Source organism: Glycine soja, chromosome 3 (genome assembly GCF_004193775.1).
Source record: "Glycine soja cultivar W05 chromosome 3, ASM419377v2, whole genome shotgun sequence".
Lineage (NCBI taxonomy): Eukaryota > Viridiplantae > Streptophyta > Magnoliopsida > Fabales > Fabaceae > Glycine > Glycine soja.
The window spans coordinates 9,666,483-9,689,022 of record NC_041004.1 but is presented as its reverse complement, the minus strand read 5'-3'; the positions used below and the strand labels follow the sequence as shown (position 1 = coordinate 9,689,022).

At 28.8% G+C, this 22,540-nt stretch overlaps 2 protein-coding genes across 2 annotated transcripts; both read right to left on the bottom strand.

Moving 5' to 3' along the window:
- Positions 1-14,734: 14,734 nt before the first annotated feature.
- On the bottom strand, positions 14,735-17,201 carry LOC114406149. The gene is made up of 3 exons (XM_028368745.1): positions 16,829-17,201; positions 16,188-16,334; positions 14,735-15,529 (listed from the first exon to the last, which is right to left on the bottom strand). Exons 1-3 carry the CDS (start codon positions 17,142-17,144, stop codon positions 15,219-15,221), a joined length of 774 nt encoding a protein of 257 aa, XP_028224546.1. The 5' UTR covers positions 17,145-17,201; the 3' UTR covers positions 14,735-15,218.
- A 1,943-nt stretch (positions 17,202-19,144) lies between these two features.
- Positions 19,145-20,740, bottom strand: LOC114404936 (UPF0481 protein At3g47200-like). The gene has a single exon (XM_028367654.1). The coding sequence runs from the start codon at positions 20,738-20,740 to the stop codon at positions 19,145-19,147; it is 1,596 nt and encodes a 531-aa protein (XP_028223455.1).
- Positions 20,741-22,540: the final 1,800 nt, after the last annotated feature.

Sequence of the window (22,540 nt, the reverse complement as noted above, 5' to 3'; positions counted from 1 at the left end):
AGAAGGAGCACGAAATTTTATGCCTCAAATAAGGTCTAAACTTTGAAATGTAATTCTCAAATGATCAAAGTTGAAAAAAATGCACACACAAGACCTCTATCTATAACCTAAATGTCACATAAAATTGGAAGGAAATATGAATTTCTATTCAAATTTCACTTGAATTTGAATTTGAATTTGTGGAGCCAAATTTGGAGACAAAATTTCACTAACTATGATCAGTCCACTAATCCAAGATCAAGTCCAAGATTCTCCACTATGTGTGCTTAGGTGTCATGAGGCATGTAAAGCATGAAGGACATGCACAAACTGTGACTATATGATGTGGCAATGGGGTGTAGCAAGCAAATGCTCACCTTCCCCTTAGGCTGGTCCAAAATTTAATTGGACTGAGCTTCTCCCAATTTGATTAAATTTCTCTCCCAACACACACATCAAATAGTGCACTTAATGCATGTGAAATTACAAAACTACCCCTAATACAAAAACTAGTCTAGGTGCCCTAAAATACAAGGACTTAAAAATCCTACATTACTAGGGTACCCTCTGTACACTATGGAGCCCTAAATACAAGGCCCAAAAATAATGAAACCCTAATCTAATATGTACAAAGATACGTGGGCTCATACTTAGTCCATGGGCCCAAAATCTATCCTAAGGCTCTTGAGAATTCTAGGGCATTCTTCTGCATTTATGATCTAATTTTCTTGGAGTCTTCTATCAAATGCCCATGGAGGATAGGATTGCAGCAGTAACCAAGGTACTTTCATTAAAAAAAAGGTTTTGATGATGACCAATCCTTTTTACTCTATCCATAGGCATAAAAATAATTGGTTGTCATTTTCAGTTTGCAATTCAAAAGAATTTTTCAATTACAATTGAAATTATAGAATCATGTAAGAGGGTGATCAAGTCAAAAGCAAGCAATAGACATAGAAGAAGAACAATAATAACACTTTATTGAATATAAATAAGGTAGCAATTACATGAAAATAGGATCAATTACATTAAATCCCAACAAAAGTGAGAAGTTAGCTACTCATAATCATGAAAAAGAAAGCTCTTGATGGAGAAATAATGGAGAAAAGCTTCTGGTGCATACAAAACCTTTGGAAAATTCTAATCTTTTTCTCTGTCTCAAGTATTCAATCTTTGGAACCCTAGACTAGACTAGAAAAACTCTACTTAAAGCTATGGGCTAAATGGAGTTTAAGCACACTACAAAAAAGAATGAAAAGTAATAGGGAATTCTCGCAACAGACGTTGCACAGGTGCAGGTTCCTTATGTGCGAGTGTATAGTTATTAGCCACTTCAAATTTCAATATTGCACATGTACACAATTTCCTTCATAATTTCTTGCACAGGTGCACGAGGTTCCAAAACTTTCAAAAACTTATTTTGCCTCCACAAAACATCTAAGCTTTAGATTTTGAACCGAAGGATCCTTGACGTCTCAAGATCACTCTTGAGACATATCTTTTGCTCGACCCTTGCTTTCACAAAGTTCCTACAAAACATATAAAAACAAACAAGGATCAAGCATAAAAGGCATAAACTAGTACATCCTGGTTCAACCTTGTTTTTTTCTATTTAAAAGCACAAGAGGTATCAACTTATTGTCCAAAAATGACACCAAATCATAGGAATTTATGGCAATTATCAACAGAGCTTTTGATTTTTGGGGTGTCACAAAGAACGGGGCTTTCTAGAGTGTCTGTGATGAGGTTCAATTTCATTTAGTCGGAGAGTAGGGTGTCACAAAGGAGTGTGGAAATAAAGTGATAATGGAGTTTAGATTGCGAGATGACCAATTGCCCCTTGATTGGGGTTTTGTGGGATTTATAAAAAAAATTGTATTGAGTTGTTCTATGTCATTTCTAAATCATTGTGTATTAGGTTTTGTATGTAATTTGTAAATAGTTGATTGCTTTCCAAATTTCTTGTGTGGTTAATTTAAGTTGAAAATGTTGGTGGAAGAAATGAGAAGAGTAGAATTTGTATTTAAATATAAATATGATACAAGAATTTATGATGATTCTTAACCGTCAAAAAATAATCTATCAAAAAATATAATTAAATAATACCTCAGCATTCATTGTAAGATTATCAGTGATTAAAAAATTGATCAATTTTTTTGTTTAGAGACAAAATGGAAATTTGAAAAAAAAATCAAGGACAAAAACATAATTTATCCAATTTTTTTTTCTTTCGGTGCGTGATCCGAAAAAATGCGGTGATTACCAATTTTAGAGTTGTAGTATTGGGATATTTGGCTATTGATGACTGACTACAAGCTGTCGAAGTCAAATAATTCACTTTGCAATTTCACTTGATTAATGTATTTGTATGTAACTATGATTTGTTAATTGTATTTGTCTTCTTTTCTCAATAATAAAACAGCGCAGTTCGCACGCATACGTTCTTTTATAGTTTGCGTGAAATTTAATTGTCTAACAAACGAAGTTATTTGCGTTTATAATATATAGGTACTTCGTGATATCTGACGTCATCAAAGATTAGATGGGAAAGAGAGTTGGCTAGATACGAATGCTTTGGTATGAACGCCATTGTTAGGTTGATTGAATTGATTAAAGTCTCATGAAGTGTGGAAACAAATTCATGTGACCAAATTGTGGATAAATAAGCTAATGGTCAACTCATCAATTTTTTTATCCACCAAAAATCTAAAACAAATTGCATAGTAATATTTTTGTCATGTGAATTTTAATCTTTTACCTCAAATTTTAATTATGCCATTAAAAATTGTATCATTGACACTTTGTAACTTTAAGCAACAGTATTTATCATCTTTATTATTACTTTTTTGTATTTTTTTAAAATATTTCATAACATATATCTCTTTCTTTTCACCAACTATCCCTTAAAATTTATTATTTCCCTCTTCTTTTCTCCTCCCTCAAAATCCGTACACATAAAATAACATGTCAATTTTAAAATTTATTTAGGATTACATTTACAATTTAGGATTGCAGGAATAGTGTAATATTGTACGCAGTCATACTACTATTTTTAAAAAAAATCCTTTATGCCAATTGTTACATAATTGATGTTTTTTTTAGACATACAAAATAATTGATAATAATTGATGTAGGAAGTTACTTTAATATAGATTTTCAGTTAAGGTAAAAAGTGAGTATTTTCTATTAATTTTTCGTATAACTTAGGTTAAATATGACTTTTGAAATTGATGCAGAATATTGTATCTACTTCCTATATGTTTGATCTCACATCACACATAGAACTGATTTAGAAACTAAAATATAACTGAAGCGAAAATTCTTTTTTTAACAATATTTGCAAATAATTCACATGATTAGTTTTTATAATATAATATTGGATCATAATTTTCAATTTAAATAAGAAAAATAGGCATAAGATATGGATCGAGGACGAATTTGACTCTTTCCATCACTGTTTTAAAGGTCAGGATTTGTTTTCAATGATTTGTTTCCCCAACAGAGCGGGATAGCACCCACTAGTCCGGATTTTATTTTCATACTTAAGGGAAAATATAATTTTATATTATAATCCGTTTAACTTGTTTTATAATTAAAACAAATGGTGTAGCTCATGAATTAGTTAGGGTTCCTAGTACCATCTTTACCTAGTCTCCAACTCTGTTATCATCCTTAGTCTTATATTGCTTAGTTAATTATCAATAAAATGCCATAAGCTTGTTCCCGTAAAAAAAAAAGTAATAACGTATAAATAATTGGTTTTAATATTGATAACTAAAAAAATATAAATTTATGAATATGTAGTTTAATTAACCAAAAAAACTTGTAATATTCACATTTTAATTTTTATTTTAATAAAAAATATTGTTTGCACAATAAAATAATTCATTCTTAGTTAAGGATTTGCTAAATAAATGTTTATGATGCTGTCAGAAAAATAAATGTTTATAATATTATAAGTACTTATATATAATTAAATTATTTTTAACGTTAAATAGAAAATTTGAAAAAATAAATTGAAAAAAACAATAAATATTAAATTCTTTCAAATTGATGTAAACAATTTTTTTAATACTAATAAATCATTAGTTCATGTAAAATTGGACTTAACTCTTTTAAATAAGATCTCAAATTGTAGATTAAAACAATATGATTGAAAGACTTAAAGATGTTTAGTCAAATTTTCTAATAAAAATTAATTATCAATAAAAATTTACAAATATTTCATATAATAAGATGATTAAAAAACTATCAAAATGCATGAATGTAAATAATTAATTACGAGAAAGCGGTAATTGTTAAACTTTTTTTTTTGTTTACAAGAATAGTGTAATGTGTCCGTTGACTTTTGAAAAAGCAGGTGGCGGTTATTACTTTAATTTACCCCTTTTAACAATTGTATAGCATCTGTAATGAGCCAAATTAATATTTTTTTTTATTTTTTTCAGAGTTTAATTATTTTTTGGTACATACTAAATATATAGCTGTTCACTCTATTAATTAATTTAAACTGTAACCATCTAACACTACTACAAAAGGAGTTTTTTAAGTCGGTTCTATGAGACATTTAACGACGGTTTTTAACCGTCATAATATTTGGTATTGTAAAAATTATATGTTACTTTTTATGACGGTTTTTGAACCGTTGTTGTATAATCAATTTTTTAAGACGATTATTTTAATAACCGTCTTAGAATGTGTTGTTTATCAAAGACGGTTTCTGTGTCGTACCCGTCTTAGTATACTGAACTTTCTAAAACAGTTATTAGAAGAACCGTCTTAGAAAGTAAGACATACTAAAACGGTTCATTTCGTCTTAGATTCTCTAGTCCACATGAGACATACTACAACGGTTATTCTAAGAACCGTCTTAGTATGTCTCACTTTCTAAGACAATTTTTTTAATAACTGTCTTAGAAAGTTTAGTAGTTTTTTTTTATAATTTTTTTTGCAATGGTTTTATTTCTTGTAATATTTTTTTCGGTTATTTTATTTGTTATTATTTCTTTAACTAATACAACACTAAACATTAATTTGAAGCAAAAGTATACTTATTATTTTCAACAATTGAAAAATCATTGTATTACATAATACAAAAATTTACATGATTAATAAGAGTCTACAATTTTACAAGAATTTACATTACTATATAATAGAAGTTTCAACTGATTTGAAGCTAATTAACATACAAGTTTGTGGCAAAGAAGGCATCCTTGAATGAACCTAACTTTCCAAATGACATTGTGTTCCAAGGCTAGCATATATTGCATCTGAGGGAGTAGAATCTTTTCAGTCAATCGAAGATAAACACTTGCAATTAAATTTTTTTTACCACACAGCTATATAAGGCTTGAATTTAGCATGTCAAAAATAGGATAAAGCAAATTTGAACAGACAGAAAAACACTAGAACACAATTCCTTAGGCGACAAATCAATGCATAAAATTTAGGCCATAGATTCTTGCTTCCAACTGTATGGTAATGAAGAATGATCTCGTGTAAAGTAATAAGAAGCTAAATAGTAGATGTCATAAAATTTTATACAGTAATGTCTATGTTTTATTTTAGAATGGTGTTAAGCGTGTTTTAAGTTTCCTAGCATACAAATTTAAATATCTTGTCACATTCTTCTTTTTTCAAATTCAGGATTAGATTGTTATGTATGAGCAATGAGCAATTTATAATAAGCCTTGTCATTTTTATATTTCATCTAAAACTGACTAATAATTTTGTTATCAATGAGAAGCAAATAAAAGTTGTAATAAGAAGAACACAAAACTTTAAACCACTGTGACCTTTATGAGACTCCAAGGAGGCAGTTCCAACTCATAACCTGTGAGTTGGGAGAGAAAAGGAATGTTATCAAAATGGTGTTTCTCATATTGCTGAAAGTAAGCAGAGATTCTATCAAAATTATTTTTATTGCTTTCAATATTGTTCTTATTTTACCAATCTCTAATTTACTTTCAACACCGTACTTTAAAAAAAATATAATTTACTTAGACACTTATAATTTATTTTTAACACATTACTTTTGATATTATTTTATATTTTAATTTATTAATTTTGACTTTTTATTTTAATTAATCTTTTTAAATATATCACTAGTGATTTTTACAAAGAAAATACTGTGATTTTTTATTATTAATAATAATAATTTTAAAAATATTTTAATGTTCAATGAGTTGCTGGTGGAAAAAAGAGAGACTCAAGCTACTTCCCCATATAACATTTGTTAAGAAAATATAAATTTAATTTTTTTTATTAATAGCATATACTACTGCATGTGTGCTTTTTTAACGCGTATTTATTAAATTATGGAGAATCTTACCTTAAACTAAAGTTTTATGCTTTTTTTTCTCATTTTGGCTCACAAGTGTTTATTTCCTTTTCTAAATCTCTCTTAATCATGACACGTTTTCCAATTTTTAATGCTTACCTATTTCACATTCAAAAATTGAATTTTATTTATCACCGCCGAAATATACAAAATGACAATGTTTATCTTTCATGTGAATCTTTATGCTTACCTATTTCCAATTTTTAATGCTTTCCCATATAACATTTTTTAATGCTTCCCCATGTGAATCTTTATGCTTACCTATTTCACGTTTTCCAATTTTTAATGCTTACCTATTTCCAATTTTTAATGCTTCCCATATAACATTTTTTAATGCTTGATTCTAGTGACTTAGACCAAATTTATTTAAATTTTTCTTAATAAAAAAAATTAAAATTAAGAACATTTGGAACTTGAAAAGTCACGTTCTATTACTGAACCCAATTTCCTAACGACAACAGCCAGAAGGAAAAAGTACTGGGCCTAATGGCCCGCAAACAATTTCCTAAGAACATTTGGAATCACTAGACAATTCCTGCACCAAAAAACCTACCTAGCAAAGAAATTTGCCCAATAATGTAGCTAAAAAACCAATACCAAGTACTAACACACTCACTTCTAACGCCAGAGCCCTCAAGTCAACTGTACCTCAAATTTAAAATCAGCCAAGCATTGAGTAATTAAACTTTCACCCAATGGCCTCAAGCAATAACACTATTTCTCAGTATTAATGTTGAAAGTTCCAGCCACAACACACTCAATTGGAGGTGCAAGGAACAAACAGTAAAGACTAAATACATATCCAAAATTCAGAGTAATAAAGATTCAAATTATTGGCAACTCTTTTTCTTTTGATTTCTCTGTTTTTGGAAATTGACTTATCATCCCAGGATTGTACTTATACATTCTACTCTAAACAAATTTCTTATTTAATCCTATACTAAACTACTATATAAGAAATTACTAAAGATAAGTCTAAGTACATAGGATCATAAGAAACTTAAAAATAAATTATAATAAAGAAATATAAAGAATCACATACACTGATTTCCTTTTTGGTAAGAGGAGCAAATGTTGTATCATCTTTCACTCCAGTAATAATGTAAAGCCTCACTCTCTGTTGTCCAAAAATAACTTCAAGTTATTCATCCTTGTTCAGAAGTTTTGAAACATCAAAACCTGTTTCTTCCATGACCTGCGCTCACCACAAAAAAAAAAAAACAAAAACAAAACTAAGCCAAGACTCCTAATAAGATGTGAATTAGCCAATTAATATTAATTAGATTTTCAATCTATATCAATTTTTGTTATGAACAGAATACAAATAAGTATTTTTCCTAGACCTACAGTCCAAAAGCACATAGAAAAAGAGTCATTTACTAAGAAAGTGATAATTCTAAAGAAGCATGCTCTGAAAGAATCTCTTAATACTGTTATATCAGTTTAGAGATGAAACTCAATTTTGTAGGACAGCTGACAATATACATTCTCCTAATAGCCAACTTGGGAACATAAATAATTTAGAATTCATAACACAGATCGTAACCATGTTCAAATACACTGATTAGAGTAACTAAACATCAAAACATAGATATACCACAACAAAACAAGGAAAGAAAATAGATTTGTCTTACCACAGAAAACAAAAAATAAGTACTGCTGAAAGTGTTTATTCTTGTCTTACCCTTTCATATGTTTCATCAAGAATTATTGCCCCAGTTATAGGAACTCGAACCTTATAGGAAGTGAAATACTTGAAAATATCACCTATATATATGGGCCACATGAGGCTTCAAAACATCACAACTATTGAACACTGCAAAACATATATTCTTTCTTCCTATTCCTATTAGATCATAAACTCTTTCATATTATATGGGTGTTTGGGAAACATTATTCAAAATTAAAATATATAAAGAAAGTACAAATAAAACCTGTGTGTTGCAAGAATTGCTTGAACACGTTACTTTCAGCAATTAAATTGAAGGCAAGCTCATAAACAACTAGGATAATTAACAGTCAGATAAATGAGTTATTTGGGATAGGAGTAAATGTAAATTTAATTATGAAGAGGCTAAGACTAACAAAATTGAAAATTGAGATGACTAACAGACATTGGGTCCAAATCCGAGAAAACCATTGGCTCCATCAACCGAAATCCAAATCCCTTCCTACTGAATATTCCCTATTATGCAAAACAGAAAGGTGTCTGTAAGCCACCGTCGGAAGCCTTGTGACGACAGTTTCGATGTCCATCACGGCCCCTCCGTTGCCTAAATCTATCACACAAAAAACATCTTGGGATATGTTAAGCCGCGTGCCTCCGACCCCGAGACCTGAAAGGCCAACGTAGTAGAAGCTGGGGAAGAAGAGGTTGGGGAAGAGTGGGACCCACGCAAAAGCCACCCCCTCAGGGCCTCAATCCTATCCTCGAATGACTTCATCGTGTTCGCCACGATGAGCTTCTCGTCCAAATCGAACACAATCGCGAGACACCGCAAGTTCAACATTGCTGTCGTAAACCTTGTGCTTGAACCCTAAACGAATCATATCCCTCCCGCGCGAAATGCTTTTGAGAAACCAAAACGACGGCAACGAAGAAGACGAACTACAACAAGTGCGACGGAGAAGACGAACTACGCTCGATTTGAACACGCACAGTGTGTTTGAGGACTGACGGCGAGAGCAAGCCAACTGCAGATTAATAATTAGGGTAACTTAAACAAAGACGGTCCTTCAGCCAAACCCGTCTTCCTTTAAGTTATCCATATTTACAAAAATGCCATGGACTAGCATTCTAAGACGGTTCTTTACGACCATCTTAGAATGCGCGACGTAAAAACAAAAAATATTACTCCTAATTACAAAAATGCCACCGTCTCACATTCTAAGACGGTTATTAACAACCGCCTTAGAATATGCATCGTAGAATCAATATTTTCTAGTAGTGTAAGTGCCAAGTGGGATGAGAAATACTTGAAAAATGAGTTACACAAGCCAATGAAAATTAATATAATATATTAGACTTTTCGTTTTGTTTTTGTGATTTTCTTCTTGTTTATGATTGATTTTGGTTTAAACATTATTTGGATTGTATAATTTTCATATAGATGAATCTAATAAAATAAATTTTACATCTTGAATCAATAAAAAAAAGGTTAAATAATCATGCTGTGAAATTGAAAATATATATCACTGTTCTGGAAAAACAATATTAACTTAAATTTGAAAGTTGACCAAAATTGATTTTTAAAAAGAAAAATTAAAGAGCAAAATAAATTTTAGCAAAAATATAAAAGATATATTTTGGCCAATTTTAAAATGGTTATTGCATATGTAAAAAAAACAATCAATTACCTAATAATTTATAATGATAATAGTGTATTTCAATAAAGTTCTTCATGGCTATCTATGTATAACATCATTTAAAATGAATTTATTTTTAATCGTAAATTTGAAACTTCAATTTGAAAAAAATGAATTTGCTTTATATGGATTGCATATCATCTTCTTGTACTACTGACTGCATTAATCAACGTAAGATTATTTTAAGTTAATATGTAATTTCAAGTTTTAATGCTAGGTATAATAAAATTATCTTAAATACTTATAGAAAGGGTTTTACCATTTATATTAATTCTACCTAAACTTCGGTAGATAAAATTATTTCTCGTAAAAGATGCTTGTAATCTTGTTATAAAAAAAAAAAAAAACTCATCTTATAATATTGTCTTTCATTCCTAATAAGTTTCTTGTTGCGTTTGTAAATAGTAAATAATTTTTTTTCTATGAATATCTAAGAGTTGTAAATTTTTAATTATTATAATTATAATAAATAATTAAATTTATTCAGTCAACATTAAATTTAATGAGATAATTTTAAAATTAAAGTAATATTCCATTACTAATCTGATAATTTTCCATTTTTTAAAAAATTAAATTTTTAAATTCCTACAATTTTATAGTTTATTTTACATTCTTATCATTAATAAAATAACATTTCTTTAAATATTTTAAAAAATTTTCCCCATATTTTACGTATATTTACAATGTTGAAATGTATCTTAATTTTACAAGAACTTATTGGTTGTGAAGATACACTGTCAAGTTGACGTTAATGAAAGGGTACGCACGCACCAACCCTAAAATTGTGATTTTAATCTCAACCTTTGATTTAATCGATGGGTACGCACACACAATGGTGTAATTTTTAATACATAATATTTATTTTTTTAACTGATTTAAATAATTATTTTTTAAATTAATCACTTAAAGAATCAATCTAAAAAGTTAATTTTTAAAATTTATTATTTAAATAAATCAATTTAAAAGTTAACTTTTAAGATCGTTTTTTAACGATCAATTTAAGATGTTTGTCTTTTTATGTTTGTCTTTTTATGTCATCCACATAAACATTAGTTATATAACTGATATAAAAAGTATTATGTATAATAATATTATCTGTTAGGTAAACGTAATGTATTAAAAATTGAAATTTTAATCTCTGTCAATAATTTATTTAATTTTAATTTAATGATTAATGTTTTTTATTTTTTATTTTAAATTTATTCTCATTTGCTACATTTTTTATCCTAATGGTATTTACTCTTAGGCTTTCTTTCTAAGACTCTCTTTATAATTAGTTAGAATTTATTAAAAATTATTAGTTTTGATATATTTTTCTTCTCATTTAATGAAAAGATGAAAATAAATTTTAAATGTTGTTTTGTCTTGTCTCATATATATACCAAGATGAATATCCGAAAATCGGATCAATCAAAACAATATTTTATGTGTCACATCTTAAACCATTCAAAAAGTAAATACATGTCACTTTATATTTTAAAAAAAATTATTGTATTGTTTCAATTTTAAATATTTTGTTCTATTATTTATAATTTTATATTTATTTTGTATTTAAATATTTTAGTTGAATTCATCTTGTTGATTATATAAATATGTTTTTTTATTTTAATTAAGTTGTTGATTAATTATGTATTTAAATAATTAAATAAAATGAGAATACGAAAGATAAAAAGCATATGTAAAATAATATTTTTTTAGCAACAATATATGCAAAATAATATTTTTTAACAAAAAATATAGACAATTATTATAACAAAAAAAGCAAAATACATAATAATTAAAAAAAACATAATTTAGAGTTTGATTCCTGAGAAAATGATTTCTAAATTACATTAAAAAAACAGTGCAAGTGAGAAATCGATTTTCCAATGATTTGTACCAGTGATGTCAATAAAAATAAAGTTGTGTTATTTTTTTATTTTAAAAGTAAAAACGTGGAAGTACATTTAATGATACTACACCTTCACCAATGATTGTAACTTGTATTGTTAATAGACCAGCAAATGCATCACAAATGTTTGAGTGCCTAGTTCATAGATTTCACAAAATGAAGAATATAAAATAGAACTAACAATTAATGCATCTTAAAAAAGGATTGATTTGTAGGAATGAAAGATAGTGTTAGAGGTTTATAATAACTTAAACATTATGTTTAACCAAAGTTAAACTCTCTTTACTAATACATCTAGAATGGGTCTATGTTTATAATATTTAAGACAAAAAAAATGTCCATCTGTTTCTTATATAAAGGAGTACAAATTTTAATTTAAGAGAGAAAGAAAAACATACCTCAAATTTGAGGAATTAAATACGTATTTAACTTTGAAATCATATATTATATAAAAGATAGTTATTGATTAAAATTGTTAGCACACGTGTCACGCTTTACTAAAAAGAGATTCCACTTTTTTCATACTTTAAAAATACGATAAAAATTGAAATATTTTCCTATAATTTTAAAATATCAATCTTTTTATCATTTTATATAAAATTCTAAAGTTGAACATTAAATTAAATTTATTATACCTTTTGATATTTTTGACATGAGATATAATAATTTGAGACTGTCATATGATCAACACTTGATTTTTAATAAATTTTATTTATCTAAAATATTTTTATTCGTTTATTTTAACTTCACAATTATTTCACATGAAAATAGTTGTCAAAAAATACATGTGTAAAATGATTCAAATTAAATTTCAATAAAATGAATTAAGATTTGAAGTTCAATTAACCAAAAAAATTACATATAATTGAATATTAAAATGGTTATTGACAAAATTTTACATGTTATTATTTAAATAATTTATTTTATCTTTATTTTTTTTCTTTCATAAATGAATGTATTTTTTACTATTAAATTTAATAATAAAAGTTTTGTGGAATTAACCAATGAGATTAAAAGTAATGTAAAAAAAAAATACAACGAGTAAAATAAAAACAAATAGGAATGGTGATTGCAATTATCTCATATAATTATATACGTCCAGGATATATTTTTTCAAGCGTTTACTAAGATTAGATTAGATGGACTTACAGGTTACAAAGTTTTGACAAATGATATTTTTTTAAGATTAAATTAATTTTTTCCTCTATTTTCTTAATTTTTCCGATTTTAACTCTTCTATTTTTTAATTCAATCAATTTTTCTAATTTTAAAGTAGATTCATTTAAGTTTTTATCTTTGATTAACAACTACAAGTGTGAAATCTACTTAATTGAAGTCTAGTTCCCTTTTTTTAACAAGTAGACACAGACCTTAACTTAACTTAAGGTTGTTAGTAAAAATTTACATTAAGGACCTATAGGTCGGGTTCAATTATATTATTGAATATATTTATTTATTATTTTTTCTGCTATTTCTTTCTCTGAAAACAGATATTTGTTGCTGGGATGTTGACAAAACTCTTTATTTTATTTTAATGTTACATATGATGATGACCGAAGGATTTTTTCGTTTATTTTTAGATACATCTAATTGACTTGACACGCACTAAACACATTAATAATTTCATTTTAATTTTTATCATCAAACTTTTATAATCATGTACATTTGCAGTAGAAAAGTTAACACATTTTTTCATCTTATAATATTGTTAGGGTAGGTGTGTATTTTTTTTAAAGTTAAAATGTATTTTTCGTCTTTTAATTTTCTTAAATGTTTAATTTTAAACTTTTTTATTTTTTAATTAAAATATTTCATCTCTTATTTTTAAGAAGTTTGTGATTTTAATCTCCTATTTTTTAAATAAGACATTTCATCTTTAATTTTTAAAAATTCTGTAATTTTAATTATTGTAGTCAAAAATTTAAATGTTGATTTATATTATCTATAAACGTTATTTGACACGTATTTATTTATTATGCACATGAATTTTTATTTTAAATTATTTAAATTATAACAAGCTTAATTTATTTTAAAAAATTAAAAATATATAATCAAATTTAAAATTACAAAAAGGACTTAAATCACATATTTTTAAAAAAATAAGAGATGAAATGTCTCAATAAAAAAATTGAGGACTAAAATTATAAATTTTTAAAAAGTGAGAAACAAAATATCTCAATAAAAAGATAGAAAAATTAAAATTATGATTTTTTTTATCTATAGGAATTAAATATGGTACCAAAGGATTTACAACATTAATACCCATCTTGTGTGAGAAAAAGAATGATCAATCTCAATCGTTAGATTAAAATTAAAAGTCAAAATTAATATATTTAAATTCAAATTAAAATTTTATTTAACCATAAAATCTCTAAAAAATTTATCAAATAGAAAATCCTTAATATAATTTTGATTATCATATAGTTTTTAACAAAACTATAATCAAGCTATTTTTTATATATATATAAAAGCTTTATATGTGCTTAATATTGACCAGCTAGGTGTAGTTATATGCTCAAACTCAGTAGAATACTTCTTATAGCTTGACTGGTAATTTAAAAAAGAGGAATATAACATACACTCTTTAACACACTTATTATAATTTTTTAATTTAAACAATATATGATTTGAAACAAAATTTATTCTTTATTTCTTATTTTTACTTGATTATTTTATGTGTTTTATTTTTGTAAATTGATCTATATAAATCAATGATAAAATTACATATTTATTTCGTTTATGTTAATTATTGGATAGATTTTAAGGTGATAAATTGCATTTCTTAACCCGCGTACATACTATTCGTTTCAGTTTAAAAGTATATATATCTGGGAATCGAAATAATAATATAAAAAGTAACTATTCGAAGAACGTTAAAATTTAAGAAAAATAATATAAAATTTAATTAAAATTTATTATTATATTTAATATTTTTTTGTATTAGTTATAATTAAAGATGATGAAAATACAGTTAAAAATTACTCATTTTTTTTTTAAAAAAAATCACTGAAGTTTATAATAACGTGGAAGGTAAGATGTGGGCTATTTATTAATTTCTCTCATTCTTGTTCACGAGCTGAAGAATTCTTAGCTGATCAGACCTCCTATTGTTTCAAGAGCAATAGCCACTGGATATATAGCATGAAACCAAAAACAACTGAACTAAACCCCACTTTAATTTATTTCAATGAATTTAAAGCAACAGAACGTACAGAAGCATCTTACTTTGTTTTTGGTACAACACACCATGCATATTTATTACAACAACAACCTACATCTACGATCTCCACCCAGGGAGTGGAGAAACAACCTACTATCCCAGTAATAATGATACAATAGAAGAGGATTAGAAGGAAGATACTTCTTGGTTCTTGCCAAAGCTAGCATTCATGGAAACATAGCAGAAGCAAAAGTCAACTAAATAGGGAAAACACAACAAAAATAAGACACGACTTAGTGTTTTTAGTGTTATTTTTTTAATAAAAATTAAAATTGTATCTCGATAATCAATACAATAAGAGCCGATAATAAATATTAATATTAATTATCGAGATAAAAAAATTAATTTTTATAAAATAAAATAACATAAAAATCACCAGACTTATTGACTTAAATTGTATCAAAGAAAATAACGTAGGGAAGTCACTGGTCAGAATAATCAATTCTGGGTACAGAGGACTTTCCTAACATATGATGATCCCGAAGCCATTCTAGGTACCTAGCGAACATTTGCTCTCCGGCCTTCTCTATCATGTTAGAAAGCATCTCAGATGGAAGAAACTGCATGCCAGGGTTTTGAGGCAATTGATTTGCGTCTTCCTTTCTATTCTCATAAGTTGAACTTGAAATAATGCTCCTCTTCTGGATTGACACAACATAATCTCCATAGCCCAACCTAAGATCCATTTTGACGCCTGACTCTGCCTCAAACAGTTGTAGTCTCGTACTTTTACCTACACACTCAACATGCATACTTCTGTTACCTTTTAAAGTTACTAATTTTTTTTAAAAAATAGAGGAATGATATACAAATATTTATGTATTTTAAATATTTTATCAATATTTTATTTATATTTCTTTTTTTATCATATCATAAATCTTAAAATATTTATATTTTTTTCTTTTTAGGTGTCTTATATTATAACGGATGCTCATGAAATATTTTTCTTTAAAGTATATCTTTTTTAAAATTAATGATATGCAAATACTTTATTATTTTAAGCCTTCCATCAATATCTCTTTTTCATTTTTCTATTTCTTTCTTCTTATTACATCAGAAAAAAAAATATTTTGACACCAAATAGTAAGACACCTAATAAAAGAGAAAAAAGATGAAAAAAAATATATGTACAATGATATGATAAGAAGATATATAAAATAAAATTAAAATTATTGGCAGGGTGTGTGTGAAATATTAGAGTGTCAAAATATCACCACTTCTTCACAAATTCTATTAAATTTATATTTTTTTCTCTCCTTGTTGGATGGATGCAAGGGGGTAAGGGGGTGTTGATGTAACACTTTTCTATTTTTTATTAATTGATATATTTCAGAAGGTGATTATGCATGTGGTCTTAAATTGGTTGCAAATTATATTTACAGCATATATACCAGGTGAATCAACGTGTGGTATGCTACCAGTGCTTGACTTAATGGAGAGTGGCGTCGTTGGTAATTGACGACTACCAGTTGTCTGAATAGGAGTTTGTGGATCATCTGGTGCATCGGTGACTTCTCCAGCACTAGCTCCTGATTTTCCTGATGAGACATGAGAACCACGGGCATAGTAAAAATGATCACTTTTCAATTTAAGGATACACTTCACAAGAAAAATACAAATTCATTTCATGCCTAGAATAAATTCATAGAATTAACTAGCAAAGTAATGCTTTTTATTTATGTTTTTCAAAATCAATTTGGAAACCAAAACTATTTCCAGAACTTGATTTTGTTTTGAACCGAGGTATTTCTAAACCAAAAGTTAAAGTCTAATAAAATTCATTTAAAGGATTGATATCCGTCAACAAATATTTTTTCATACAAGAAATAACCATCCATCAAACCTATGATTCCATGTTTAAGGGAATTTTTATTTTTATTTTGCTGAATAAAAAGGAAAACAAAGTCAAAAGGAAAAGTACAAATCAAGTTGTAAGCATAGAGCTTATAATATCTTTTAAGGAATAAAGTTTTCTATCAACTAGGTTGTGTTTTATACTATCAAGTATATTATTAGGAAGTTTGCAACATACCCACTGAATTAACGGTTGATGTGGTGGATTCGTGAGACGTTTTTTGATTGTCATTTTTTGGCGTGGATTCGGGGGTAGTCCCTGGAACTAAATTATTACTTGACGATGTATGTGCGGGAGAAGAACCAGAAACCACTACACCCATTGTCTTAGCGGCTTCTATTTTTTCTGTGACGAACATTTTGAAATCGTTCTTGATCTTCTTGACCTTGGCCTCTTGTTGTGTTTGGTAAGTGTTGGTCCTTGGCCTCTTGTTGGGTGAATTGTACTCGACGCCATCTGGGGATAGCTCCCTCTTTGGAGATTGATGAGGCATCGGTTTTTCTCCCACAATCTATACCCCTTCGGCTTTCCTCACGAGAAATGAGAGTGGCAGGTATATGGGTATTTATATTAGATTTCATATCCATGTTGTCTAATTCAATTGGTTCAACATATGAATTATCTGTAATTTCACGAATAAAAAAAATTAAATTTTTAGTCAAGAGTTTTACAAATTACTCAAACTCTTTTGCACCGTGATGGAGAATAAATAAATAAACCAAAAGGTTGCCTTTTACCAAGAGATAGAATTTTTCACATTTTATGACATGATTATGTTACACATCCTCGCGAGTCATGCTACTTGGCTTAAATTGATTAAACAAAAGCTGTGTCGGCTAAATGAATTATTACATCTTTGTGATTTGTGAATATTCAAAGGTCTAGATTAAGGCCGGAGTCATTCCCCTGTAATATAATGCAATGTGTACACATAACAATAACCAAAATTCTTATGAATTAAAAGTGAATAATTAATCCTAAAATTTTGTGGATCTAAAAATGGAATCTTTTTGCGAATTCTTGAAAAACATTAGTATGTTGTTTTGCAAGAAAAAATTTAGGTTCTGCATGCAATAACGGTAAAAGTACAAATTAAAATATTATGTCCTAATTTTAGAGAGATAGTTAAAGGTTTAATAAGAGATACCATGAAAAATAAAACAATGAAGTGAAAATGAAATGATATAGAAAGTATACGTATGTTTTATTATTTTCCAATCCTACGACCCGAGTGGGAGATTGAGAGCATATTTGAATACCAGTTACGTTTAATTAACTTTTATTAAGAGATTTTCTTTTAATATTTTGTCTTGGAAAGTGAAAAAACTCAGTTGAATATAGTTTCAACAAGGAACCAATTAAACATACTGAGTCATGTCACCCACTTGGATTACACTTTTCGATATCTATATATATATATATATATATATATATATATATATATATATATATATATCTATATATATATATTTTGGTTGTTGAGATTTTACTTTTCCGTTTTTTTCCTCTTTTCTGGTTTTACCCTTTTTTTTCCCATCCTCTGTCCTCCTTCTTATGTCCACTGTTGTGGACACTGCTTGAGGAGATTTTCAATGAAGCAACGATGTGGTCCAAGGGGGTGGAAAGGAAGAGAAGGGGTTGAAGCACAAATTGAAAAAAAAAAAAAAGATTGTAAAGAAGAAAAAAAGAAAAAGAAAGAAAAATTTTGTCCATCCATTTAAAATTAAAGAGATATAACAGTCCAAAAAACTTTCTCATAATGAGAGATATTTTACATAGTCAAATAAATTTGTCAGTCTAATCCATCAATTTTATTTTTCCCATTTTTATTATTCATAAATATGACCCGGTCGATCTACTTAGAACTTGTCTCTCACCTAGGTAAATCCCTCGGTGAGTCATATTGGCTTGCGGATCTTCTCACTCACTCAGAAGTCACAACACAAACGATAGAACATTTAATGGAGATCGTCACTCTTTGGTGTCTTCCCTTACAATTTACTGAAAATCCCGAAGGAGATCGTCATGTGAGACACTTTCTTAAGTCTTAACTTCCCCCCATTCAATTTATAACAACACTTGACACTTCAGATCAATAATTTAAACAGTACATCATTTATTAAACTTGAAAGAGAGGTTAAAGCAACACACAGTAAACGGTACACACGTAAGAATAACAAAGGATTGAAACAAGAACAATTTCTTAACCATTTAAAGTAAAGTAAAATAAAGATTTAATTAGACATCAGTACATTTTTTAAATTTATTTATTTTAGTTCTTATAATTAATAAGTATATTTTTTAATCTTTAACATTTATATTTTAATTCTTAAAAGATTTTTATCACTAAAATTTTTTAACTAACAAAGTTAAAAAAATTCAATAATAAATACCTTCTAAGAACTAAAATATAAACTTTCAGACTAAAAAATTTACTATATATAAGAACTAAAAATGATAAATTTAAAAACTATACTAACCTAAAATAAAACACTAGTTGCGGATTGAATAATATGTCTGAATGGCAGTGAGGGCAAGCCCCGCCGCAGCAGCAAGCACCGCTATTAGTCTCCAGCCGCTAGGGATATAAACACGTTTCAAAATCCCATATGCCTCAATCCATTTGCACCAAATCCATGTTAGAAAGCGTCTGAAAAAATGCCACATGATTTTACTGGGTCCCCTGACACCATATGCGATGATTTTCCAACAAGTTGCCATGGAACGATCTTCTTGAGTTGGGTACGAGTTCAATTTCTCAATTACATGACGAAACCGGGAATCCACTTGAATCTCAACCTCAGGAAATTCCTCTGTGATACTGAGAAACAAATTCATTAAATCCTTGTTGCTCATTATTTTTTTCTTTTTGCCTTTGTCAGTCCTCTCTTTTTCTACCGTTATAACCTTTCTATCGCGAAGAAGTTTAACGTCGTGGACGGAACAAGTCAAACTTTGAAAGAACCAAGCATAAGAAATGAATTGACAGCTAATTCTGTCTGTTTTCAACTCGCGCTGTTTTTCTAGGGTAGCACTGTTCAGCTCCCAAGCAATTAAGTTCCTCCACTTTGCTTCGGTGGTTTTGGTAATATGTAGCTGCGGAATTCTTAGTTTCCCGTCTCTGAATGTTACCTTCAAGTCAAACCTAGTCTTAGCCTTGTACTGTGCCTTTGCTGGTTTAATTGTAACCCCAGCTGCTTCGAGCAAAGTAGCACATCGCTCTAGTTTTACTTTTTGAGGACTTTCATCCGGAATCTGTATTTGCAATTCCGTGGTTGGTTGCTGCCAGATAGCATCATTTTCCGTGTCTATGAAGGAGTGAACAAGTTGAAGAAAATGAAAGCCTTTGAACTTGGGGGAGTTGATAATGTTGGAATCCGGAGAACTACTGTAGCCAAAGATAGAAAGCGCATGCTCATGTATCAGTCTGGTACTAGCAGCCCCTGTAAAAGTATTGGGAAAAAGGTTTGTAGACAAAGTAGAGAGAACCACCAGGGGAATCTGGTTTTCAAGCATGATCAAATCCAACAACACCTTTTCGCTTTCTATGGCTTGAGTCACAAGAGAAGAATCACTATCTGATGAGATGCACTTTAATTGTTCGTTTAGTTGGGTTGATCCACCGATGAGAAGCTCCAGCAGGAAACAGCCATCCAACACCATGATTTTAGCGAGCTCGTAGCGGTTCAACTTAACTTGAACGTTGTAGCTAGCGCGAGCTATTTCATCTATCTCCAACATTGCTTTGCCGCAATTCCTCAAGACTTGCTCTTTGTCTTGTTTGGATCGTTCAATGAGACGCAGCAAGCAGCGCCATTTGATCTCTTCCATGTATAGTAGGTCCGTGCTGCTGGTAATTCCCCTGTGTAGGGGTCCTATGGAGACCACTTGTGGCGTGTAAGCTTCCTCTTTCGATTGTCGAAGTTGCCGTGGAACAAGGGAAATGCTACATGCTTCCACTTCAAAACCTTCGCTTCCCAAACAACCCAGCATCGTTTGCATAAAATCAAGCCATTTCTTCAAATTCGCTTCTTCGTCCTCCTCCACTACTACCACGTTTCGATGCATACCATCACCCTGGCCCGGCATAATGACCGGAGCAGCTAGCTAATTGTTAAAATGAGAAAGGAAAGTATATCTTGATCGATAATTGGATGAGGGATTAATTCACGAACCCCTCTGGACCAAGAAGAGGGAAAAAAAATGGATGACAAATCGATAAAATCAGAAGGAACAGAAAGAGAATCACGGGCAACTATATATTTAAACAATTATTACATTTTTTAAAATAAATTGATATAGAATGTAACATTCAATTAAATTTACATATTATTAAAATTATTTTTGGATAAGTTTTTTTAAAAATGATTATCAATCAATAAGTAAGTAATTAAATTAATTATATTTTAAAAAATTCATGTGGTCTTTTCTCAAAAGTATATATATATATATATATATATATATATATATATATATATATATATATTTCATAATTTTTCAAGTTAATTATATTTTTAGTTCTTAACATTTTTCAATTTTTTTAGTCCCTCAATAAAATTTTGGTCAGTCTTAGTCCTTGAATTTTTGTTCTATTAATCTTTTTAGTCTGTACTTTTAAATAGCAGTGTTAAACAATGACATGTAATTAATTTTATTGTTATTATATTGCATTTTTAGATTTTTGGTGGTGTAAAAACTACCAAAAATTTCTTTTCTAGGTACTTAAAATGGATTAAACAATTTCTGATTATTTTTAACCACTAGAAATTGTTTTATCTTTTTGTGTATATGTCATTTTCTCCCTTTACTTCAACAATTTATGCAAGTCCAGATCCAAAATTAAAATCAGATTAGAACCAAAGTCCAGATACAAAGATTGATCCAGTTGGTAAGGAATATATTCATATTCCAAAAGGATGTGAGTTTGATTCTCACTTTCGAATTGAGAACATTGTTAGTGAGTGATATGTAAGTATCTCTGGAAATGCTTTTTGAGCCTTGACACATGCCTTAATTTTAGTTAGCCTCTTGAAACCTTACTCACTTAAAATTTAACAAAAAAAAAAAGACTCCACTCGAACAACTCCAGATTCTATCACACCTTTCAAATGCTAGCCATGTAAACTTCATACTCATCATCATCGACTCGATTCAAAAAACCCTCAAAACCACTTTCAAGCATTTCACCACAACTTCTAGTATTCAACTTATTTACACTTGCAATTCAACTTTCTAACCCCTCACCACAACCCCACCAACCCCAAATGCCACAATGTTATCATAGTGCAAAACAATCAACTTCAAGACTGCGATGTGTGTTGTCGCCCTTGAGTTCACTCTTCCCCTAGATCCACAACCCCCAATCAAAGGAGCTTTGCTAGGTTTGTTACTTCGTCAAGATCCAAAATCCGCATGGCCTCAAGATCGCTGAAGTAACAAAGTGATAAGTAAAGTATCGCATCTACAAGGATGTATACAATAAATGGGTAATTTTTAGTAACTTAAATAGGCTACAAAAAATTGAAATTAAGATTAACTAAATCTAAATAACAATATGCATAAAATCAATAAAATTAAGGAAAGAAATAAAAGGGAAATAAAGGAAAGAAATAACAGGCAGGGGGATTGAGTTTTGGAATTTATCAAACACTTGATGGGCATGATAAACGAAGTTTCAATCAATACAAAGAATCGTCGAGGTTCAACTTCATCGGACTTTTCTGACATGTTTTCACTACAAATTCCTATTCATTTAAATTTATATTACCATCAACCCACAAAATTATTCAAGTCTTAATCCCTTAAGTGATAGAACCTAAGTCCTTTAATTTTACTATCAATTTTTCGAATTAGTGTAACCAAGGTACTTGAATTAAGAAAAAAGGTTTT